The sequence below is a fragment of the Opisthocomus hoazin genome, chromosome 7 (genome assembly GCF_030867145.1).
Source record: "Opisthocomus hoazin isolate bOpiHoa1 chromosome 7, bOpiHoa1.hap1, whole genome shotgun sequence".
Taxonomy (NCBI): domain Eukaryota; kingdom Metazoa; phylum Chordata; class Aves; order Opisthocomiformes; family Opisthocomidae; genus Opisthocomus; species Opisthocomus hoazin.
In genome coordinates, this window is record NC_134420.1 from 37281639 (window position 1) to 37307178 (window position 25540).

The 25540-nt window shown below is 42.5% G+C and overlaps 2 protein-coding genes across 4 annotated transcripts in view; one reads left to right on the top strand and one right to left on the bottom strand.

Annotated features, from left to right (window-relative positions):
- Positions 1-960: 960 nt before the first annotated feature.
- SRP14 (signal recognition particle 14) lies at positions 961-4829 on the top strand. The gene is made up of 5 exons (XM_075426462.1): positions 961-1048; positions 1419-1491; positions 2349-2461; positions 3604-3636; positions 3981-4829. Exons 1-5 carry the CDS (start codon positions 1025-1027, stop codon positions 4068-4070), a joined length of 333 nt encoding a protein of 110 aa, XP_075282577.1. The 5' UTR covers positions 961-1024; the 3' UTR covers positions 4071-4829.
- Positions 4830-5555: 726 nt separating this feature from the next.
- EIF2AK4 (eukaryotic translation initiation factor 2 alpha kinase 4) overlaps positions 5556-25540 on the bottom strand; it is a 43599-nt gene continuing 23614 nt past the window's right edge. For 2 of the 3 annotated variants that reach the window (XM_075426461.1, XM_075426459.1), the window contains exons 23-39: positions 21509-21630; positions 20308-20357; positions 20048-20216; positions 19435-19551; positions 18664-18729; positions 17949-18119; positions 17175-17309; positions 16950-17057; positions 16591-16719; positions 15020-15106; positions 13557-13669; positions 11970-12028; positions 10706-10803; positions 9356-9424; positions 8690-8734; positions 7420-7544; positions 5556-6206 (exon numbers count right to left, since the gene is read on the bottom strand). In XM_075426461.1, the coding sequence (XP_075282576.1) occupies positions 6152-6206; positions 7420-7544; positions 8690-8734; positions 9356-9424; positions 10706-10803; positions 11970-12028; positions 13557-13669; positions 15020-15106; positions 16591-16719; positions 16950-17057; positions 17175-17309; positions 17949-18119; positions 18664-18729; positions 19435-19551; positions 20048-20216; positions 20308-20357; positions 21509-21630 (1718 nt within the window). In that variant the 3' untranslated portion in view covers positions 5556-6151. The remainder of the gene's footprint in view (positions 6207-7419; positions 7545-8689; positions 8735-9355; positions 9425-10705; positions 10804-11969; positions 12029-13556; positions 13670-15019; positions 15107-16590; positions 16720-16949; positions 17058-17174; positions 17310-17948; positions 18120-18663; positions 18730-19434; positions 19552-20047; positions 20217-20307; positions 20358-21508; positions 21631-25540) is intronic. The other variant, XM_075426460.1, reaches the window with a different exon arrangement.

The window sequence follows — 25540 nt, forward strand, 5'->3', positions numbered from 1 at the left end:
TTGTTGCTGTGCGCACGAAACGACACCCCCGCCATGAGAACGGCAACGCCAGGCGGCGTTTCGGCTCTCTCCAGAGCGCGGTCCTGAGCTCCCAAATGCACCGCACGGGTTCCCCGGGGGCTCAAGCGCCCATCAGCCGCAGAGTTTTTCCCCTTTGTCGGTACCTAGGCCACCATTTTCCGCTTTTGTTGGGCCCATGGAGGAAAAAGGAAACAATTTTCCTGGTGAGAAGCACGAAGGGGCACGAGGTCAGACAGTAACTCCGCGCGTCCCCAGGCCAACCGACCCGGCCCGGACAGAGAACTCCCCGGTTCCAGCCCCTGCACCTCAGCAGCTCCCCTCCCTTCCAGCCCGCCTCGGCCACGCAGAAGCCGCGGGCCCCGGCACAGGCCTCGGGGCCTCTGGCACCTCGTCCCGCAGGACGCCCTTCTCCCTGCGGGCCGCCAGCCGCCGAGTCCCTTCCCCTCCGCCATCCCAGCGCCGGCCCAGCCGCCGGCCCGCGTTCCCCCGCGAAGCCACCCGGCAGAGCGGGGAGCGGGGGCTGGCTCACGGCCTCCGCAGGGAAGCGCCCCGCTCCTCGGCAGGCCGCCCCAGGCCCGCCGGCGGGCCGCCGCTCGATAACGCGGCCGTGTGCACACGGGCGGTTCGCCCGGGGAGAACGCCGCGCTGCGGCCGGTACCGGACAGGCGCGGGGTGTGGGGGGGCGTAACGGGCAGGGGTGTGAGTACAACGGGAGCGGAGCCGCCACGGCCACGCTGCCCTCTCCTGCCCGCCCGACCCGCGCCTCTGGGCAGGCACCGGCTGCTCCGCCCCCGGGGCGGGGCGGGCGGCGGCGGCGCGAGGCTGACGTGGCGCTCCCCTCCGCGGGGCGGGGCCTCGCCGCCTCCCGCTCCGTTCTTCCCGCGGCGAGAACGGCTTGGGGGCGTTGCCGCCTGCGCGGGCCCGCCCCGTGCCGTGGGGCGCGTGCGCGCGCGCGGCGTTTCCGGCCGGGCGGGCCGGCCGGGCGGGCGCGCGGTGGTGCGGGATGGTGCTGCTGGAGAGCGAGCAGGTGCGGCGCCCGGCGGGGCGGGGGCGGCGGGGCGGGGGCGGCCGGGCGGGCCCCGGGAGCGCGCGGGTCACCGGCCGCCCGGGGTGCGCGCTCCACCGGCTGCCGCGAGGCGCCGGGCTGCGTGCGGGCCCGCGCGGGGCCCTGCCGCGCCCCGGCGGTGCGTGAGCGGAGCGGGCATGGCCGCGCCCGGTGGCCGGGGCGAGGGCGGGCGGAAGCGGGGGGGTCGGGGCCGCGGCGTGTGGAGGAGCGGGCCTTCCCCTCGCCGCGGCGCCGCTCCCCGCGGGGCGGGGCGGGCTCGCGGTACCGGCGGGGAGAGGGGGGGGAGAGACGATGAGCGCAGCCACGGACGTGGTCTGTGTCCCTCCCGCAGTTCCTGACGGAGCTCACCAGGCTCTTCCAGAAGTGCAGGACCTCGGGGAGCGTTTTCATCACGCTGAAGAAGTGTAAGTGTCGGCCCGCCGCGGGATGCGGCGGGGTTGGGAGGGGCCTGCGCGGCCCCCGGTCCCGCGGGCAGGGGCAGCGGCCCGGCCGGAGCCAGGCGCGGTGCCGTTAGCCCGTGTTCCAGCGGACAGAGCTGCAGCGCAGGGCCTGACAGCAGGGGCAGTCCTCGGACAAATCGGCCATCGCAGCTTGAAGTAAGGCTGCCTTTCACGCTACAGGAGATACTGGGATTTAGAATGGTTTGGGTTGGAAGGGACCTTAAAGATCATCTGGTTCCAAGCCCCTGCCGTGGGCAGGGACACCTTCCACTAGACCAGGTTGCTCAAAGGCCCATCCAACCTGGCCTTGAGCACTGCCAGGGAGGGGGCAGCCACAGTTTCTCTGGGCAACCTGTGCCAGTGCCTCACCACCCTCATGGTGAAGAATTTCTTCCCAATATCTAATCTAAATCTGCCCTCTTTTAGTTTACAGACTTTCTGATTACCAGACAATAATTGGAAATCCTTAGATATCTATAGAAAGAGAATTAGAGCGTTGCTTTGGTGTGTTCATGTCTCTCTGGTTTGTGGCGAGCTGGCACTACCTGAGAAGTGAAGTGTCCTAGGCTGCAGCCTGACACGTGCTGAAAGCGCACTCCTGCTGAGCAGGCAGCTCATCCAGCGCGTCACGGCAAGGGTTTACATTTTTTTTTTCGTGGCAGGTGTAGGTTATGGGAGAATTTGGTGGCCGTGTTAGTTCAGAAGGCCTTAAATTCCACGGTGATTTACTGATCTCCTCATGAGCAATTTTTAATGTCTCATGTCAGGAGGCGTCGGTGATTTTAGTGAAATACGAATAACCCTTCTCTGTCTCCATGCAGACGATGGCCGAACAAAACCAGTCCCACGCAAAGGCCATGTGGAAAGCTTTGAACCGGCGGACAATAAGTGTCTTCTGAGAGCAACTGATGGAAAGAAGAAAATCAGCACGGTGGTAAGTGACAACTTCGGGTTAGAAAGATGAGTGGCCCTACTTGTCTTTTATTTACTGCCCCATATTTTAAGTGAATTTTGTCTTGATGTGGATTCCATGAGAACTGCCCTCTTAATGCCAGAGAAACCAGCTGGTAGCTGAACACAGAGCTGAGGCGGGGATGTGTTACAGTTACCCAAAGGCTCAGTGCTTCTGCTCAGCGCTGCAGATGGGACTGTGGTTCATGGTTTCGCTCTGCATGCTGGATTTTGCCTTGGAACGGCACTGCAGGGCAGCAGGAAGGGACTCTGCCTGCTTTCAGCAACCTGCGCTGTTGTGTTTAGAGTCGGGCAAAATTCTTGTGAGGGAAAGGGGAAGCAGCTCCTAGAGACATGGGCAGGAGGACGCAGGGCAGATGCAGGCACTGCAGTATGAGGACAAATGGTGTGGCTCCCAGGAGAGGAGAATTCCTGCACTCAAGCCCCAGGTGGCAGAGAGGGAGTTTCCTGTAGAGCTCGATGGAATTCCTGAAGGTTCTCGCAACCCAGGAAAGAACTGAATGTTCATAGACTGTGGAACAGGAAAGGGATCCTTGCTTCCTGGCAAGAACTTGTGGGCATAGGTAGACTCTTCTCAGCCTTAATCTTGCTTAGTGTGCATATTTTTTTTTTCTCATTTACAGAGCTATATTTATTTCAGGAAGTGTTAACTAGAAGTTGAAAACCTGATTAGCATTTACTTTGAATGAGAGATCCGGAAAGGCTTTAGCTGACTGGAGCTCTCCTCTGTGATGTAACCCAAGGAAAAATGTTGCTTTGAGAAATAGTTGAGAGAATCGGGGCTGCAACATATTTTTATGGCCCTACAAGTAACTAAAACCTTCCTTAGAATGTTTCTTCACATTCTTCCCACTTGAAAACACACGGATTTGGGATGAATGGCCTCCAGAGGATTTTGTTAATCGAGCAAGGAGCGTTTTTGGTTTTCTAAATCAGTGAAGTCCTGTGACATGTCAGTGCAGCCTGCCTAACACTGAACGCGATGAGTTGATCCAACTGCTGCTACAAAGATGAGATGGTCACTGGTGGGTGATCACGTACTGATACTTGGTTTGTAATAGAAGCCAATGTTTTCTTGCTTAACCTCCAGTATTACTTTTGTAGGTGAGCTCAAAGGAAGTAAATAAATTCCAGATGGTAAGTTCTGTGTGCCTTTTATCTTCTTTTTCTGTAGGTATTGGGCAACAGTCAGTAGGAAACGCTAGACAGCTGTGAACAGGTTGATTCAGTGCTGAACTGCCATACAGATCAGCCTTAGACTACCCATCTATCTGCATTTGTTAAAAAAAGAGATCCTTTTGTAGTTTATCTAACTTTCTGCATGGGTTTGGAGACAATAGTTTCCCAGCATTGGGGTATAAGAGCATGATTCTCTAACAGAGAAAATGCAGATATCTATCCATTAGCAACATGTAGAATGTTACCTCTAGTATATTGTAACTAAGTATTTGTTCTTTTAATTGTTCCAACTGTTGTTTCAGGCGTATTCAAATTTGCTGAGAGCTAACATGGATGGCTTGAAGAAAAAAGACAAGAAAAGCAAAAACAAGAAGAGTAAAGCAACGCAGTGACGGAACACAGTCCTGCCATCACTGTAACAGACTTTAACCTTGCTCAAAGCAAAGTCCGTTTCTTCTTGAGTTACTACTTGTCTTTTGGCTTTCCTTCCAGCAGGATATTGGGATGTGATCAGTACTTTTGTTTAAACTGATATCAGAAGGTGCTTTCTCTGGATTGTTCTATGGCAGGAGTATTTATACTGAAATAGCTTTACGCTCAGTTGCCAGCTAGTTTTGTACTTACACTGCCGTTTGTTTTGTATTATACAAGCAGGCAGTGTAAAACCTGTCTGGGGGATAACACAAGGTGAAGAGAAATGCACTGTACCAGGAGCAAAGAAAGACTGGAGCAAGAGTCTCGGTGACAGACGCCCGGTTTTATAGATAAGCCTCAGTAGTGCTAGGGAAAGTGGGTGCCAACATATTATCAGGAACAGCAGCTTTCCTGTTTCTCTCTTATTCTGAGGGACATGTCTACATGATGCAGTGCAGATACCCCAAAGGCAGCCAGCACAGTACCTGAGCTCCTGCAGAGCCAGGCAGCTGTGCTGACCCTGGCTGGGGGGAGGGTGGGCAGGACTGCATCATGTTCCCTTCAGACATGGCTTAAGAATGCTTGCGTCAACCTAAATTTTTTTTTTAAAGCTTTATCATTCAGTATATTCAGGGACCTGAATGTCCCTGTATGTCACATCTTAGAGCAGCTCCTTCGTCCGAGCAGATGTAAAGGGTGAATACTTAATTATTCTATTAAACACAATGAGAAATGGACGTGGTTGCGATGACTGATGTGACTTTTCTTGGTGAATGGCTAGGAATGGTGCGGTTATCTGCCTTCAGGGCTTGCTCCCCTGATGCTGCTTCGTGTGGTGCTGTTACAACTTTCACAGTTCTCAGCAGTTAAATTTACCTCTTTACATATTTTAACTTTAGCCTCCTCTTTACTACAAGGAAAGGGCAGAAAAAGTAAGTAGGTATTTCTTAATACAATGAGCCTGTGGTGCTAAAGGCAATCATTTGAGTTAGACAAAGAAACATGAGTAAGCTGTTTAAGCACCAGGTAGCAGGTGGGGAGGGAGGGTAAACACCAGTATATTTCCAGAAATCCTTTTGTGCATGTTCACTCCAGTATTATAAGTAGTTTGATGTGAAATACAATGCATAGTTAACTATGGCTGCTGCAGCTCAGCTTCACTAAGTTACAGTTTAACTTCAAGAAGATATAAGATTCCTGTCATTACTATGACTTTAACTTCTAATCTCCCAACCCAGGTGAAGAAAGCTACTTTAAAACCTTGGTTATGCCTCTAGCGCGTGCAGGTTACTGTTTCTATTAAAAGTCTTAGGTTTAGGTTCTTCAGGTTTGAAACGTAGCGGGTCTTATCTGCCAGAAGCTGCCACTTTATTTGAATGTGAAAGTAGAGGCAGGACAAGCATAAGCAGCCGGGCTTGCAACAACTCTCTGCTTGAAATCTTTTATGCAGGAATTAAAACAGCAGGCTTAAAAAAAAAACAACACAAAAAGCTTGCATTATGTATTTCAAGAAGGCTCAGCAGCCAAACCTTTTTATTACGTAAAACCCCTTCTTCAAAACACTTTAAAACAGTTTGGTAGAGTTGAAGATAATTCATCCTCTCTAAATCTTGCACTGAAGTTTCTCATTTCCTGCTTCGGCAGGAGGGTTGGCCTAGATGACCCACAGAGGTCCCTTCCAGCCCCTACCATTCTGTGATTCTGTGATTTCAGTACCAGTGTTGCATGTTGATATAAAAGGCATTCTGAAACTATTTAAAAAAAAAAAAAGTAGTTTTACACCTGCACAGCTGATAATCTCCTTTGTGGCATAAGGGGTAAGAATTACATGATAATACAGATCTCTGGCTGGAGTTGGACCTGCTCCTTAATTGCCTATAAAACACTTATTTCCGCTTTTGGATATAAATTTACAGTTTTATATTACACATGAAATTCAATCTGGACACATAAAGAGGCATTAGTTGCCTGTCTTGCGTTATTACAGCTTTCTGAAATTCCTTTTGACAAAACACTGTTATCTGTTAGTAAAAGCATCCCATAAAAGATGCTTTAAGCACTAAAACAAAACCTTGTATTCGTCTCGGAAACTGTACAGGATGAGTGCAGGAACCCTACAGAGGGAAGGAAAAGAGACAAGTTTTAAACTTTGAAACTGCAACTTCAAAAGCTACAGTATCTGTGGCAAATCCTAGCACTAAGCTAGCCACAAAGATTCAGCAGGAAAGCAGCCAGTCTTAGTTCCTTTGGCTGTGACTGCAATTTCCCCCTTCATCCTCTCTCCCTTTACCTTGCCTGTTCAGTCTCCACTCTCATCTGGAGGCTGACGCCCCAGCAGTGTTCTGTGTGCGGGCAACACGTGGGAAGGGAAGGCTTTGTCAGGACTGCACTATGTTCACACCCAACACTGTACAGAGTATTATTCGTATGCAGTGATTGGGTTCTGTTGCTCACAGCCTTGCAAGCCACAGGAAGAAAAAAAAATGCTTCACTTGGTACTTCGTGGCCTTAGTAAACATTAGCAAACTTGAAGCAATTGTGATGCATCTCAAGAAAAAGGAATCAAAGTCAGTTTTAGTCTCATTTAAAGGTTGAGTAGTGCTTTCAGGCTGAACACAGGTTTAAGAAAATGTATTACAAATTAAATACAATGTCCCACACCAGGACATAAATACCCAGGTACCAGTACGTGCACCAGCTGAAAATGAGAGGCTTAGAACTGGATGTGCCCAGACTATCTGTTTCAGCCTTGCCAGAATCCAAGGAGACTAGGAGTGTAACATAAATGTTTTTATGCTTAGAAAACAGAAACAAGCTTTACTGTATGTGCTGGGGGAGCATGCATCGTGTTTGCTTAAAGCTGGGCAGCCTGTCAGCTGTGCCAGATTCCCATTCCTTGTATTCCTTCAAAGCAGGAAGAATTAAGTGTGCTCACGAGTTCTGAAAGGCAAGCTGAGTTCCTCCCATGAGAAAAGAGGGTTATGATGTGGTAGAATAGCAGTATACCTGAATGTATATAGTTGTTTGCTATTCAGGTTTATGAACAAAGCAGCAAATGAGGTAACAGTGGGAATACATTTTAGAATTCCTTGAAAAGGCTTATAAAAATGAAGAATTTACATGGCCAAGAATTCACATTTTACCACATGTGAGGATTAGATGACCAGTGAACTATTCCCATAGTACTTGAGGAACTATACGTATTGCCTATTTTTTCCTGAGGGAGGGGGGAAGGGGAAGACAAATTAAGAGCAGCTTATTTAGTAGAGTTTGAATGCAGAAAAAATTGACATGTTTTATGTACCTGTAAGAGCTTAACAAATTTACCTCTTTTCCATTTTGATACTGTAAATTTCATCACAAATGGCTTGTAAGTATGAACATCTCTGTTTTGGCCATCGTGACATCAGTTGCCTCACGGTAGCATCAAAGGCTTGTCTATCTCCATCAAACTAAGAAAACAAAATTGAGAAGGAGCTGTGATACAGCCTGACATTCTCTCATGAAGGAAGTACTTCTACCAGTAGGATTAGGTCTTCTGAACACCGTGTGAAGTCAATGCTCCTTAATTAAACAGGTCTCAAACAAAATAATATAAACAACATGCAACCCGATTTTTTTTTAAAGTATTAAGAGTTTAGTGATCAGTTTCTTAACACAGATAGTTTAGCGATAAAAAGGTGTAAGCAATGAGAAGGGCTCTATCAGTTTTGCTGTACTTGGACAGAACATGAGAACTGCGTTGTAAGGGTGGTCAAAAGTCAATGATGCAGGCTGATTGGGTGCATTTATTTATTTACTTAAAGTGTGATAAACGATCTCCAGGATTTGGACAGACTGGGTGAAGTAAGCATTTTGAAAATAATTTCAAGTGTTTCACTGGGGTCTGATTACGAGACAAGCACTGCTTCAGAGCAGCAGATACAGGTATGGAAGCACTTAATCCCCTTCCAGGCAGGATGCCATTCTTGAGTTTGATTGCTGGGGGGTGGGGAAGCATCCATCTCTCCAGTAAGAACTGCTGACTGTAAAGCCACTACCGTCATTGGAGGAAAGAAAAGAGCTTTGTCTTTGGTGGGTTTCCCCCCCCCCCCCCCCCCCCCCCCCCCCCCCGACGCATCGAGCAGTTTCTGAGTTCTTAAAAGTGTCAATATAGTGCTCACACACACCCTTTTTATCTTGGCTTCACTAAGATGTCAGAGCTACTGTACTCGGAAAAATTGCCTCTGTATTTTGGGTCCTCCTTCAGTAACAGCTACAAGAAACACCTTTGTTGAAACTACTATTAATGCTTATCTGGTTTCTGAAAATGAGCAGTAAGGCTTAATTTCAGTTAACTGTTCTTGGGAGAAAACCCAGAGCTTTGGCTTAGGACTTCCAAATGGTGTCTTGCCTCACTTGCGCATTTGACAAAAAGATTTTTCTAGCCTCAGTCAAGCTTGTTGGGTAAAAAAGTCCATTCAAGTTTTAAAACCGAATTCAGACTCCTTGAAGGAGAAAAACTAGAGTGGGTGAATTTTACGTTCCACTTCATTAGGAACAGAATTTATCATCTATTGCTTAATTAGAGTTTTAACGAAAATACTTAATTGCTTACCTCTAATGATAAGAAGTGTATTACAGTTGCTTTTGGCAGATCTACCTGTAAAAATATTGTGAAGAAATCAATACTTAACAGTTCTTCTGTTATCAGTTTGCCAACTAGAGATCAGCTATACTGAAGGGAGTCAGACTTTTTGATTTCCAAAGCAGCACTCGTGCTGATAGAGCTGGGAATTTACCAAGGTTTTAAGCATTTTGAACAAACTGTTTGTGACAGATGCCATTATAGAAAGTTCCAAACAGACATAGGCAAATAGGCAGTATGTTTTCTGAAAAGCATACACCATTTTAAAGCCCTTTGTGACAAGGTCAGCAAAGTCTAAAAGCTATATACAAACAAAAGCTATGTTGGTTTAAATGTAAGAGCGAATCTAGCAGGAACAATTTATTAATTCTACCACAGTAGTTAGCATAAGGGCAGGTTAAGAATTTGCAACTAAATAGTTGTTAAATTTTGTTCTACGCAACTGTCCAATACACACAATTTCAGATACTTTTCAAGTATTAAAGAAACATGCTATGGGTCTTATTTAACCAGAAGTTTGGTTCTTTTGGTATCTCTAAAGTGAGGCTATTGGCAGTAGTTTGTTGCAGATACCAACTGCATGATCCAATTCAATTAAGAATTTGAAATAAATTCAGGCTTCTGCCAAATACTTACTGCTAAAATCTCAATCTCATTTGTCTTCTGTTGCAGGCTAGAAACAAATGTCTGAAGTCTTGTTTGCACCTGGCAACAAAAGACGGGGGGGGAAGTAAAATACACTGCTTCTGCGACACAGGTTGTGAACACTTATTTTCTGTTTCACAGATGATGAGAACGGAAGAGGCCACTTCTAACATAAGATGCAGAACTACACCATATTTAAACTAAAATTCACATTTAATCTAATTTTTCAGTAACAATTCCATGATAATTCTTGATGAGTAGACAGGAAGGAGACTGTGGCTGAGTCACTCTTGCAGCAGTGTTACCATTTGAGAATACGGGTACTGTACCAAAGCAGACAGAACTGCACGTTACAATGCGAATTCTTGCACATGTGGATAAAATTGCCTTTCTGTTTCTGGATGTTGGATAACTTTTCAGAGCAATGTGAGAACCTGTGACTGGATACAGTGGATTATCTCTAGCTGAAGAAGGACGACTGATTTGAAAGCCAAACCAAAGTACGGGTCACGCCCTGTAACAATTTTTGCCAGAGCAAGCTAGGAACCCTGCAAAGGCAGCACCTGACAAATGCAGTGGCAGCCTTGCACTGCGCTGTCTTTTGTATAAAAGCATCTTTCTAAGGTACATCAAAACCATGAAAACAGGAAGTCTGTTTAGCTCAAAGCTCAGAGAATAGCATCCACATCTTTGAGTTCCGAGAACTACTTATAGGGGAGGATTCTTTTGTTACACACCCAAATTTGGACTGAAGAGCGGCTAAGATTACAGTTCTGTTTTACCATACGCTCTAAGTATTTTGAGGCCAATAATCCTCAAGGAGTAAACTCTTAACATTTGTTTCTAACATAATTTAGTCTTTTCTACGTTATTATGACATCATATTTTAGGCAGGGTTTTGTTTTGGTGTTTTTTTGTTTTGTTTTGTTTTTTACATCTGCAATTTTTTCTTAGGCCTTTAGTTTGAGACAACACAATGAAATACAGAGCATCTGCTACAAACGTAACAAAAGTATGCTGAACGTGCACCTTTAACACACTTCAGCATGTATAAAGAAAAAAAAAAGGAAAATTCCAGAAGCATGGTTCCTACTAAAATAAGATTTCTAATATATGTACAATGATGGCTGAGCCACAACAATGTCACAGATAATCCCCAAGATCCAAAGTGTTAAAAAAGGTGGCGTTTGCCTTCAACCTTTTGTGCTGTTCATAGTCTATTTGATGAATAAAGAACAAACAAGATGTACTTCTGCAACTTAGGTGATAGTGAAAACATGAATTCTACCATTCCTTTACTTCTAAGGATTGCTTCTTAATACTTATTTGATGTGTGTGTACCTGAATTTCTTGACGACGCCTGGCACTGGCAGATAATTTTTCAGGAGCTATAACACTAACATTAGGCACTACAAGAGTTCCATGTGATTCAAATGCACCTAAAATGCAAACATATAGTTTTAGATTATACTCTTTCTTTATACAAGAAGTAGCAAGAAACAGAAAATGCACAAATATTAATAAGCTAAGATCTGTAAAGTATGAGAATCGAAAAGCGGCTAAAAACCCCCAAAGTCAGTCAAGTAGATAGGATAATGAAACGTGTGCATGTAAATCCTCAGATGCTCACTTACGACTTTGAAAGACTGGTTGGTAAGACTAAGAAATTTGGTATCTTAGATCAGTATTCCCTGAAACTAATAAAAGGTTCCAAATGGCCTGCAGAATTTTACAGAGGAATGTACCATACCTAGTGTCATAAAAAGAAAAGCTATTATGAGAATGAGGCAACTATTTAATGGTCAGTGCCATACCAGAGTCAATAACAAAACAAACAATAAACCGCAGCCCCCAGCTCCCCCAAATAACAATAATTAAAATTTGAAATGGCTTATTTTGAAATCCAAATTGCCACTTTTGGTAGTCACACACACACAAAAAAACCCCCAACAAGTTACGCATAGCCACCTCTCTCCCTCACTGTTATGCAAGGAGGTGAAAAAGTGTTCCTTTAAAAGAAAAACCACCACCACTACCACCACACACAATACCAGTACTTAATAAAATAATTATCAAAAATTACAAACTTTATCCACACAATAAGTACTTATTATTATTTTTTTATATACAAGCTTCTATTATCAGACTAAGGACTGCAAATCTGTAGCTAGAAATACAAAGGCATTTTCACTTGAAGAAAAAAGTAGAACAGTGGGTCAATGTACACATCTCTCAACCCTCTAACAATGGCAGGTCACATCATTTTTCATCAAGATGACATTTAATTTCTCCTCAGCTAGGAAATGTTCATGCTTTTTGACTTTTCCCCCCTCCTGAATCCCTGCATCAACAAATGCTTGTATGGGGAGTATTCTAGCTGTTGGTCTGAGCACTTACTTTGTTAGTTTGGAGAAAATTTCAGTTTTAGATCACTTGGAATATTTCAGATTAGGAGGAAGTGTCTCTAACCAGAGGCACTGCTAGAAAACACTTTCTTGCTCTGACTTTGGTAATACTTTTAAAATTTATGTTCCAGCAATATTTTCATACAAAACAGTTTTTAAGCAGAAACAGTTTGTATGTTCTATAACTAGAGGCTAAATACCTGAATTATTAGTAAATGATCCCTTTTGATTTGGTACTGAAAGATTATCTGAGGTTTCTCTAAAAATAAACAGAGAGAGTTAGAGAAACACATTTACAATAATGAAGAAATACTGTAATAATATCTAATTTCAGATTATCATACAAACATACTTATTCCAACAGATAAAGAAATTTATGGAGAACTCCCAGCACGTAACTGCAGATTAAATTCTATTCTGGAACAGATAGGAAATCATATCAAATTAGATCTACAGGCAATCTTTATGTTTCTTACAGATACGAAAAAAAAATGTACTCCCCATCATGCAGGCATGATTTAGATCCTAATATTAGAATATATTACGAGAATATTCTCTCTAAATTATTAATTTAATCTACAATTTCTTACAGGTTTCTGTGAGATACTACTAAACCATCAAAGTAATATTTATACTTATGATCACACATATTCCAAGAAGCTTTCAACAATTAGTTGGGATCCCTTCACTTTCCACACTCAGGATTCATTAACAAAGAAATTTTCCAGTGTTATTACAATCACAGTTACTGCATTTCTCTGTTTAGTATTGCCAAATACGAGTTTTTCTATATTTGTTCTTAGGATCTAAAAATAAGGTAACTTTTGGAAAAAATTATCTTCTTTCACAGCTTCCAGCAGATGCTGTAGATCCATCACGAAACACATGAGAATCAGGTTAGTTGCACAGTTAAATGCCAAGACTGGCTGAGGCCAGAAAAAGGCGAATGAAGAGGGCAGGCAGCAGGACATGTCAACCACCTGCACAAGCTATTGCTCGAGGTAAGCATTTCTCACCTTAATGACTTCCTTTATTGTTGAATTTGTCAAATCTATTCGTTTCTGAATTCTAGTTTGTGTGAATAAACCACGTCTGTTCCTGCTGCCAGTACACACATATACATAGATGTGTGTATACTTACACATTTACAAAGGGATATGTGTGAATAACAGTTATGCTGCTTATGCACACAGGTGCGACTGTGGCCTCTCCTGTGATTTCTGTACTAACTTCTATGGGTGACAGTAAATAGTAATTTGGACAGATAGGATGATGGGGTGTTGCTGCATACCCCGAGTCTTTGCCAGGCGTTACCTTCACTCGTGCCAGCCAAACCGTACAGGTGTGCTACAATTACGCCTTTTGTTTTACACTATCAGCCCTGCCTCAGAATGAAAGGGATTTGCTGCTTCAATTCTTTGATGACACCGTACACGAACATAAGGGGCTTCTGGTCAGCCACAGGGACTTGCAGGCAGTCCCGCCATACAAACAGCGCTGGTGTTTGGGCAGCATTTGAGCTGGGTAACCGCACAGCCTTGGAATTTATGAAGTGCTACGCATGTTTCAATGTAACTGCGGCTAGGGAAATCGGCCTCTTTCTTAATCTCAATAAAATTCTATAACCAAGCCTTTTGCTTTCTTTTTGCCTCAAAAGGAATTCAGCAAAGCTCTTACTCTTTACTGAATAAAATCAAGGTTTAACTGAGCATATCTTAAAATTATTTCATTAAAACATACATTCACTTTGATTTTGACTGTTCACATTGACATGTTACGCTACTTACCTACTACATCTTTCGTCACAGATTTTAGTTTTCAGTTTCTGGATCAGGTGATCTACCAAGTCAGATTCTAAAATCCTTTTCTCCGTCTGTCTGTCTTTCTCAAAGGATTTCACCTATGATGTAGTTCAGTGATTCTTAAAATTGTTAAAACGGTATATGAATAAGCTTCTCAAATTTAATCAAAACTAAACTGGATTATTCACCCGTTAAAAGGTGAAGCAGTCATGGGCAGGAAGCTATTATCATTATCAATCAGTCACTGCCAATTACATGTTTTAGTAGATTTTTTTTTTCCTCCAACCCATTTCCTCTGCATTCCCCAAGCTTAAACTAGGTTGGCTACTTGTATTTAATAGGTGATAACTGTTTTTTTTTTAACAGAATGGTTTATAGGTGCAAATACTGTATTAATGAAAGCATATTTCGTTTTGGTCTTTTTTGTTTTTTAAGTAAGGAATTATGTTGGAATAAGGCTTGCTTTTCAGTTTGCAAGAGTTGGACTCAAATGTTCAAAACTCAGAATATCTGCTTCATGTTTACTGGGAAGAGATTAATCCGCAACACCACCATTCACCTCATGAGCAGGTTCTTTGTTAGTTTTGCTCCAATAAAGCCATATTTAAAATAATGCTCTGCAGTAGTCTTGTGGAAGAGATTGATGTATCACATTCTCATCATCAAAATCTACTTGTTCATACAGTTATTGCACAGTTACTCGCTATCTGTTACAATGACAAGGAGCGCATGAGTAACAAGTGAAAAATGTGTTAGTACTGCACATTGGCTAGGTAACATCCAGATGCTGTCAAATAATTACTTTTTATAGTCAGAGAATGAATCTTTATTCAAAGAATAATGATCTTTTTCCTAATGATCCAGAATCAAGAATATTTTAAAACTGCTAACTTCTAAAAAGGTGCCAAGAACCACAGGCTGCAGAGCACAGAAGGTGGTAATTCGCGTTGTGATACAGTCCAGTCGTTCTATCTTAACCTTAGCTTACAGAGATGAGGTGTGTGGTTCAGGCTCTGGCTGTTTGAACTACATGGGTTTTTTTAGATTTACGTTTTGGTTTTTGTTTTGTAACATGGAAAGCTGTCAGCTGCAAAGATGACTGAGTCAACTAATTAATTTTGTAGCTTCCAAGAAATCAGCGACAACAGAAACCTTTTTCCACTCGGAGACACACTGATGACTCGAAGTCAAGCAGTGTCTGCACTTGTTTTCGGACTTTCCTAGATAATGAGTTAGGTGAATAACAGTGTTGTAGAGGGATAAAAAGCAGGCTTCTTCAGAAGAACTTTCAACTACTTAGCAACTGAAACTGTATTTACCCAAATTCCATCTACTTAAATATTTTACTGAAAATAATCATGACCTTAAAAAAAAAAAAAAGCGCGCAGTGTAGAACAGCAGATTATAAATACAAAATACAACCGAGCATCCTCTGGTCCCACACTTACTTTCACATGACTTCCTTCTTTATCTGACACAAGAGCCACATATGTAATCCCAGAGCATCTGCAATATTCCTGCAGTTCTTCCTGGGACTAAAATGGGAAGAGAGGAAGGGCAATGGGACAGAAATTTGACAGATAAAATGATCACTTAAGTAATCAGAGTTGCCTGTCCTTGATTAAAATAACTTGATATGCAGCAGTTACACTCATCATATAAGCTTCTGAGCGAGGAAAGCTTTATTGATGAGTCCAGGAGGTGAAACTTCATTATGCATATATTGATCCACATAATGCTCCTTAAAAACGGAAATCTCAGTCTACACTAGGCAGAGAGAATGCCTAGGCTCTGCAGTGCTAGTTCCCACATGGAAGGGCTAGCTGGATCTAGAAGTGCAGGGTCCAGATAACAGCAAAAATTTGAGAGCTGACTCCAGCTGGGTTTCACATAAACCTGAGGCTGACTTACATCACCTTCACTGCTGAGCTTACTGAAGGGCTTGCTATGCTGACTTAGCAGCATTCGACAGAGGCAAGAACTACCCAAATCTTCATTCCTTAAGAATCGCGAGAACCAAAGGTGATCATAGGAAAAGCATAATGATATGGATTTTTTTCAGTCCTGGGGGATTGAAAAGGTTGGAAATGTTACTGCAAAAGATTACAAAATGTCAGCGCACTAAGTGAGTGAGGGAGCTCAAAACTGCCCGCTCTGCAGCACACGACTCTGAATGGGCAACTCCACAGCGTTTCTTTTGTTAGTCACCAACTGGCATATTTAAAGGTGAACCAGACTCACAATCCTCAGACAACTGCCACCACTATTAAGAGGGACTTCAGCATTGTCATGTAGCTTACTACTCCAGGGAGGCAGTAGTGGTTAAAGGTCTGCTTGGTTTCAACTGGAGAAAAAAGGGCATGACTCAGCTTGCTACTCCTTCTCCTTCTTACCACACATCTCTCCAGGGACTACATGGGGACCCCACAGCGTATCTCGTATCTCTGTTCACTCAACTGTGTTTCTAACAGTAGAATGATGTCAATATTCCCTCTGAACCTAACAGTCTTCAGCCATCTGGATACATTTATAAGTTGATGCTACTGTTCTGTTTCAGATTTGCCCTTTATTAAGGATTAACTCATTAACTCAGAGATCGTACTTGCAGCCCTCATTGAAAGAGAAATTTATTGCCTTCACTGGTATAAAATATGCTTCTACTTTGAAGCATCCTCACTTCACTTAATCAGAGCTAACATTTTAAATTTAAGATGTGACTCTCCCTCTTGAATTCAATAGGCGTTGCACTCCACGCTCAGTGTATAACTGGGGAAGGTCACTTAATTCCTCTGTGCTTTGAGGAGTGCTTAAAGATCTTCCATCACACTTAAATACTCCAGGAGGCAGAGAGGAAGAACGTTGCACGGCCAGTGAGACTTTCTTAACATTACTGTTTCTGAAATACTCTGTTTATGAGTCTGTAACTCAATATAAACTAGAAAAAATTAAGAGTGGTCTCAGGCTGCACTAATCTTAAGCGAACAACAATATAGTGAACATTTGGAGATAGAAATTCTACCTGGGACCAGTCATACATTATTTCGGCTGGAATTCCTGCAGTCCAGAGTTTCTGAACAATATTGATAGCTCTACCCATTGACATCTGACCAACGCTTACAACCAGCAGGTCACACGAGCTGACAGAAACCTAAAGGGGAAGTAAAAACAAGGGGGGCAATATTAGCCACAAGACTGTGTACAGAAACACAGAAGAAAACAGGTCATCTTGACATTTGCTGTCTGTTTCAGGATGGTATTATTTTGGAACACATCTGAACATCTGTTTTTTTGCCCATCTGTAGCTACAATTAGGTTACTGAACTGTCAGGAATAAACAAGCAATTAAAAAAAAACCCACCTCCCAAAAAACAGACTTACAGAATCCTCCACACCGGAAACAGCAGCAGTTATTTTATCTATAGCTATGCTGACTCCAACAGCTGAAGGAACTGGTCCCACCATCTGTGGCCCTCTAAATTGTGGAATCTCAAAACAAGACAAAAACAAAATGGAAGACCCAAACAGTTATCTTTGCAAAATGTCAAAAAGGTTTTTCATGGTTTTTAAAAACATCTAAACTTGTTAAAAGAGATGAGCACATACCAGATGATCGTATCTGCCCCCTGCAGCAAGAATTTCAGGCACAGTTCTTTGTCTTCTTTTGATGTATGCTATAAACTGAAAGATAATACCATTGTGCTGCTGTATTTTGTAAACTAGTCCCAGATTTATAGAAACCTGTAAAATAAAAATGAATACGTGTACAAGATCTGTACCAATACTACCGGTTAATATAATTGATTTCCTATTAGCAGTATGGATTGAAAACACTGTTCTCACATAAGGAAGACATTCCATATCTCAAAAAAATTAAAATACGATTAAAAATAAGGAAATGTTGCGTTAATCTTAAAGCATCCCAAGGGACCTACAGCACAAAACCCAAACAACAAGCCTCCAGGAAGGTGGAGGAGAGGCCTTTAGTAGGAATCAGCTTTCTGTATTTTTAAAATACTTATGGTTTGTTTCAGAATTGGAAATTCCTTTATGCTCTAGGTAATGCCTTCAATCTTGACTGAAAAAAAAAAAAAAAAAAAAAAAAAGCCTGTGTGTCATTAGACCGAAATTAAGCTAGAGACTTCTGACTGGAAGATGTCTTATTCTTTAAATGTGTCTTTTTAAAAAAAAACAAACAAACAGCTAAACAAAACAAAACAAAACCAAAACCCAAAACAATGCCAGTATTATTACTTGCCATCAAAAGACACTTGGATGCATTTCTTTCTATTTTAAAATATCTTTACTTTGTTTCCTGGCAAATTACAAGGCCCAGCAGCCTATAAATCCATTAATTTGTTAACAGAGTATTTCACAAACCTGAAGTTTTATTCCAAGTTGCTTTAACAGACCAATGATTTCCTCTAAATCCTTCATGCCATGCTTCAACAGCTGAGTGACACCTGGCTTTTGTTTTATCACGGTGTTTAAAAATGGAAATACATTACTTGCTTCTCCCTTCTGCTCAATGAATCTGTAGAGTCGAGAAAGCTAAAAACAAAAATAAAATAAAAACCCTTCAGCAGCACTACTGACAGTGCTCATAACAGGTCACATCTAAAAAAATGAAAAATACTTGACTTGGTGTTAATAAAAGATCTTTTTTGCTTGTTTGGCCCAGCAGCCTGTTTCTACCTACTGAGTTGAGGAAAGGAAAAGGAATGGACAGACACAGGGTGTCCAGAAGTTAAGCTCAACTCTTCATGTGCACTCATCAACATTTACAGAATTTTTTTTAAAGTTTCTCTCAGTTTGTTTTACTAAATACCACCGTACAGTATTCCATTTACCCTGTAGTTGTTTCCACAGTCTGAAAAATAGGTTTAAAAGAAGAAACAAACTTGGACAGTGGCGATACTGACTTCCAGAGAGAACAGAGAACAAAATCAGACCACTTTCAAAGACAGTGATCTATTTTGAACGGCAGATGTAACAGTTTATTTTTCTTACTCTGGTTGATTAAACTGCGAAGTAAATAAAACATTACTGACTTCTGGCAAGTTACAGGGAAATTAACACAATTAAAATTACTTACACTATTTGATGTGAGAGAAAGATTACAGAATTTGGCTTCTACTTCTCTTTTAGTTAGCTTTTCAGTCTAAAAGAGAAACAGATTCAAATGTATTCAACAACTGAGTTAAAAAAAAAAAGTTACGATTGCTCAGAAGAATTAAAATACAGCTTTCCAATACCTTTAATTAAAGGTTGCATTTACAAACTGCAATAATACTATAAAAGAACAAATCAATAAATAACACATTTTCCACTTATCTTATAGTGAGGCCATATTGGGCTTGGTTTCAAGAAGCAACAAAAAGTATAAAAATACCAACTTTGTTGAAAAACACTTTCGCGTAAATATTGAAATGCTTATGTAATTTAATAAATAAAATAATAAAATGAAAGGAAATAAAAAAGGCATTTTGTTGGGATTTAAACACTACCTGAATTATTCAATGAATTTAATCCATTTTCTCTGCTTATAGGGTATAAAAGATCAACATGATATTAAGATACATTTAGAAGTTTTTATTGAATAGCCTACCAGTTCTTAATTATAAAGGTGAACAATTATCTCATAAATACACATTTAAAAATCATCCTAAAACATCCCAATCCAGAAGTAACAAAAAAGTAATTAATTCAAGTTTACAGCCCAAAGATAGCCAGCCTTTTTATGTATCAACAGGATATTCCTTGTTAGGCTGGCAATACACTGTTACTCATTTTTAGAGAGAGCTCCACACAGTAAGATACTCTACAGTGATGATTACAGTGAATAGGTTAATAACCAGTATCTTACCACAGCATCACAGAGAATGATGTAAACTTGATTGAGTTTATCCTCTGGTATCCCACAGTGCAAAAGTATAGCTTTCAGCAAGGCAGTGTGGTTCAAGTAAATACTGTAATTTCTTTCCTACCAAAGGGTACATAAAAAAGAAAGGAAGAAAAAAAAAAAAAAAAGTTTTACTTGCACTCCATTTTGCTTTAAAAAAAAAGAAAAAAAAAGGTTTCCTGAACATTTAATAATAGTTGAAAACTACTTCAGACCTCTCCTTCCACCACCTTACCTTCCATCTAGAACTAAAGAACAGCAAGGTTTGTCCCATTCTACAATAATCACTTGCCTGACAGAAGAAAGATGTTATTTCAATGGCACCGTAAGGATTCAATTAATATTTCCTTCGCACACACACCTATGCTTCATTTTAAGTTTACCTATGAAAGACATTTTTTATTTAAATGACAGTGTTCTATAACTGACTATTGATAAAATGTGGAAACAGTTTTGTACCTGTTAAGGTTAAAGGAACTATCCTTTTTAAGCACATTAGACTAAATATTAGATTAGATTAGTTAGATTAAAATTTTAGGATGGAAAAGAGAGCAAAAGGGATGATTAGAGAATCTACCTGTAGCACTGAAAACTCTTGAATGATTTCTGAAATGGCATAAATTGTTTCTGCTACAGGCAAAAAGCTATTTCCAGTAGATGTAATAATGTCAAATGCACATTCTAGGAGTTCTCTGGGATGACAGCGGTCTAACTTCCGAGGTCTGAAAACTCGCTCTATACAGTACCTAAAGGAAACATAAGAATGCATCAGCATCTTCAGTGGTCACCATCACAAAGCACGGCATCTGTGCAAAACGTCATCTCTACGTCGCTTACCTTTTCAAGTTTGATATGTTATTTCTAGCTACAAATCTTGCAAAAGGAATCTGAAAAATACACGAAAATTGTTGAAATGAAACATTCAGTCTGACTAGACTCTGAAATTGGATATGAATTACTACCATGCAGTAACACTCGCACTCTCACGTGTGTAATAATGCCTTCCATATTTGCCATAGCCAAATAGTATTAATCACCCTCACTGCAAATTTTAAATAAAAACATCCCGCCCCCCAAGTTCCTCGAAGAGCTTGGGGAAGGACACAAGGAGCTTTCTTAATTATCCTAATACAGGAAAAATGCACCAGCAATTGACTATAAGCCTATTAAAAAGTACAAACAGGTATTTTGCTGTTTACGTAGACATAAAGGAGTACTTTTTAATAAATTTGGTCAACACATTTTCTGAAGCAAGTAATTCCAACAGAATGATTGATTTTGTAAGATCCTGCAGAAATCCTTAACTGTGAATCATACTGTATAGCTTGATATTATAAATGCAAAGAAAGAGTTAAACTGCCCTTAAATGAATGAAACGGAACATAAAAAGTCAGGTTCTTTAACCATCAACAATAAACAAAAAATAAATGACTTAAAGCATTTAGGTGTTAAATTAAATGTAAGGTGATTAACTAGGCCAACATTGCACATAATTGGATAGTACTGACAGAGGAATCCCAGACAGTAAAATTTCAACTGTGCAAACAGCAATTCCTCTCAAGAGTAGCATCATCCTTGACAACATCTGTCTGAGGAACATAAAACTGGGCGGCCTGTTACCCACATTCTCTATAAAGGCTTATAAAAAAGAAAGGGATGGGAATATTAGAATTTTACCAGTCACTGGAAAAGTCTTGTCTCTTATTATGTGCAAGAAGAAAAAAAATTTTAAAAACCAGCAGTGACATCTATCGCATTTATAATATGGCATTATTTTCATCTTTAAAAAAAAAAAAAAAAAAGCAAGGGGGGTGGGGGGAGTAAAGTATATTTATTTTCTTTGTGGTCAGGGCTCCAGCTGCCAAGACAAGGAGCACAGCCCTAAGGAATACAGGAACAGATGCTGCAGGATATGCTGCTTCAGCAGTCAAAAGAAGTATAAGCCTAAACGAAATTTGTGACTAGTGAATCCAAGGTATCTACAAAAATCACAGCACTCCTCAGATGCAGCTCTGCCTGTACAGATGATACTACTTACTCTGAGGTCATAAGGAAGCATTACCAGCATGCCACTGTGATCCATGAAATACGAAGCTTCGTTATGTTCGTATAGTTTTTTATTTCCGGGCATTAGCAGTGGAGTATTCAGCTTGATGGCTCCTGCACAAAACCAGCAAAATACTATTATCTCCTATCTCAGCAGTACCATCCGCTTTTTACAAGTTCATGAGCAACCTTGCAGGCTATGATATCTCAACTAATACCTTTTAAAAATTACATTATTTTAAGAGTCCTTAATAGACTTTCCTCTTCCACCACTTAAAGAAGAATATCAAAGTTTGTTCGATGACTTATCTTGCGTGCTTCCTGCGCTCAGCAGGCAGCCGACAGAGAAACAGAGGAGAACTGCCAATTCCACAGCCCCAGCAAACCCTCACCTTGCCCTTCCTCTTTAAAGTCCACCCTTCATAAGAGCATGCCTACGAAAAACACGCAAAACTCTACAGACACCAGTAGTACTGTTTTGGTCTAGAGGCACTTCCATAGAGAACAAATATTGTTCACATATGTTGTATCCTGCATATCAAAAATGTACTAGGAGTGTTTATGATTCACTTTAAAACCTTCTAAATATCATTCTCTGCTTGCTATATTTGCAATCATCTATCCGTATGAATCCAATCTTCACTGAAACCTTACTATTAACAATACTATCACTAGTCATTGAAAAACACTTTCCTGTTTTAAATTCTCTACTGATTCTGAAACAGCTATTTGATTATAGAAGCTTTACTTACATCTTCAATTAGATTTCAACATAAGCATTTAAATCAGGAAAAAAAGCAGCCCCAAATACAAGGAAATGCTTCTAACCGTCACACATGGCAGATACAATCTAATGGAAAAAATATATATCCAAAAAAGCCCATTTTTTTTTTCTAAAAGCAAGAAAACATTTCTCTCTCTAAAACGCTGACAGTTTCCAAAGTCTGTCAAGCTTTAAAGGGGGTGGGAGGGAGTAACTTCTTACTTTTCTTCGCATTTCTCAGTTTCTCATTCTTTTGTATTGCCAAACCCTGATCATGTTTAATCAGATTATGATATATTAGGAAATCTATTTTTATATAAAATAATATAATGAACGCTTATAAAACCATACAATTTTTTACATTTCAAATGTGACAGAGTGTCCATAAAGTTTCTTCCTCTTTTAAAAGCTGATTTTAAGCAAATACTATTACTAATGACTAGATAGAGTCCTGGAAAGAAAAACCAAAGACTATTAAACACCATGACACCAACTGTGGCTCAGGAAGCTCCTGAACAGCAAATCATTGCTAAGAGCAGTATCACTGCTCTTGAATTCTTGGCCACGAGCTGGCGGGGCTCATTGAGAGGGCTTTAAACTAGGTTCGAAGGAGGAAGGGGATATTGCCCAGCTCACTAGGGATGAGCCCAGGCTTGGAGTGCCAAGGCCAGGGGTGAGATTGACAGCCCAGCTCAAGTGTGTTTACACCAATGCACGTAGTATGGGCAATAAACAAGAGGAGCTGGAAACCATTATACAGCAGGACGGCTACGACTTGGTCGCCATCACAGAAACGTGGTGGGACAACTTGCATGACTGGCATGCTGTCATAGATGGCTACAGACTCTTTAGGAAAGACAGACCAACAAGGAGAGGTGGGGGAGTTGCTCTATATGTGAGGGAACAACTGGAATGCATTGAGCTTGGCCTGGGGGCAAGTGAGGAACAAGTTGAAAGCTTGTGGGTTAGAATTAAGGGACAGGCTCACACGGGTGACATTACGGTGGGTGTATACTACAGGCCACCTGACCAGGAGGAGGAGGTTGATGAGGCCTTCTACAGGCAGCTGCAAGCAGCCTCACAGTCACAGGCCCTGGTTCTCATGGGGGACTTCAACCACCCTGACATCAGCTGGGAAGACCATACAGCTAGGCAGGCGCAATCCAGGAGGTTCCTACAGAGCATCGATGATAACTTTCTGATGCAAGTGGTGGAGGAACCAACAAGGAAAGGTGCGCTGCTGGACCTCGTGTTAACAAACAAGGAGGGACTGGTGGAGGACGTGAAGGTTGGAGGTAGACTCGGCTGCAGTGACCATGAAATGGTCGAGTTCAGGATCCTGCATGGAGGAAGCAGGGCGATAAGCAGGATCAAAACCTTGGACCTCAGGAGGGCTGACTTTGCCCTCTTCAAGGAGCTACTGGGAGGAATCCCGTGGGCCAGGGCTCTCGAAGGCAGGGGGGTCCATGAGTGCTGGTCGCTCTTTAAACAACACTTCTTCCATGCACAGGAGCAATGCATCCCCCTGAGAAAGAAATTTAGCAAAGGAGGCAGGAGACCTGCATGGTTAAACAAGGAGCTTCTAGCGGAGATCAGGCAGAAGAGAAAGGTGCATGGAATGTGGAAAGAGGGACAGGCCACTTGGGAAGAGTACAGAAACGTAGTGAGAGCATGCAGGGATGCGACGAGGAAGGCCAAGGCTCACCTGGAATTGAAGCTGGCAAGGGATGTCAAAAACAACAAGAAGGGCTTCTTCAACTACATCAGCAGCAAAAGGAAGGCTAGGGACAACGTGGGGCCGCTGCTGAATGAGGCGGGTGTCCTGGTGACGGAGGATGCAGAGAAGGCAGAGCTACTGAATGCCTTCTTTGCTTCAGTCTTCAGTGCTAAGACTGGCCCTCAGGAATCCCAGGCCCCGGAGGTAAGAGAAGAAGCCTACAGAGAGGACGACTTTCCCTTGGTCGAGGAGGACTGTGTGAGGGATCGCTTAAGTGATCTGAATGTCCACAAATCCATGGGCCCCGATGGAATGCACCCACGAGTGCTGAGGGAGCTGGCGGATGTCATGGCTGAGCCACTCTCCATCATCTTTGAGAGGTCCTGGAGGACAGGAGAGGTGCCCGAGGACTGGAGAAAGGCAAATGTCACTCCAATCTTCAAAAAAGGCAAGAAGGAGGACCCAGGGAACTACAGGCCGGTCAGCCTCACCTCCCTCCCGGGAAAGGTGATGGAGCAGCTTATCCTGGAGGCCATCATGAAGCAAGTGGAAGAAAAGAAGGTTATCAGGAGTAGTCAGCATGGATTCACCAAGGGGAAATCATGCCTGACCAATCTGATAGCTTTCTACGATGGCATGACTGGCTGGGTAGACGAAGGGAGAGCCGTGGATGTTATCTACCTTGACTTCAGCAAGGCTTTCGACACAGTCTCCCATGATATCCTCCTAGGGAAGCTGAGGAAGTGTGGGCTGGATGAGTGGTCGGTGAAGTGGATAGAGAACTGGCTGAATGGCAGAACTCAGAGGGTTGTCATCAGCGGCGCTGAGTCTAGTTGGAGGCTGGTGACAAGTGGTGTCCCTCAGGGGTCAGTACTGGGCCCAGTCTTGTTTAACTTCTTCATCAACGACCTAGATGAAGAGTTAGAATGTACCCTCAGCAAGTTTGCTGACGACACCAAACTGGGAGGTGTGGTAGATACACCAGAAGGCTGTGCTGCCATTCAGTGTGACCTGGATAGGCTGGAAAGCTGGGCAGAGAGGAACCTGATGAGGTTCAACAAGGGCAAGTGCAGGGTCCTGCACCTGGGGAGGAACAACCTCATGCACCAGTACAGGCTTGGGGTGGACCTGCTGGAGAGCAGCTCTGCGGAGAGGGACCTGGGTGTCCTGGTGGACGACAGGTTAACCATGAGCCAGCAGTGCGCCCTGGCTGCCAAGAAAGCCAATGGGATCCTGGGGTGCATCAAGAAGAGTGTGGCCAGCAGGACAAGGGAGGTTCTCCTTCCCCTCTACACTGCCCTGGTGAGGCCTCATCTGGAGTACTGTGTCCAGTTCTGGGCTCCCCAGTTCAAGAAGGATGAAGAGCTACTGGAGAGAGTCCAGCGGAGGGCTACAAGGATGGTGAGGGGACTGGAGCATCTCCACTACGAGGAGAGGTTGAGGGAGCTGGGCTTGTTCAGCCTGAAGAAGAGAAGGCTGCGAGGGGACCTTATAAATGCCTAGAAATATCTGAAGGGTGGGTGTCAGGAGGATGGGGCCAAGCT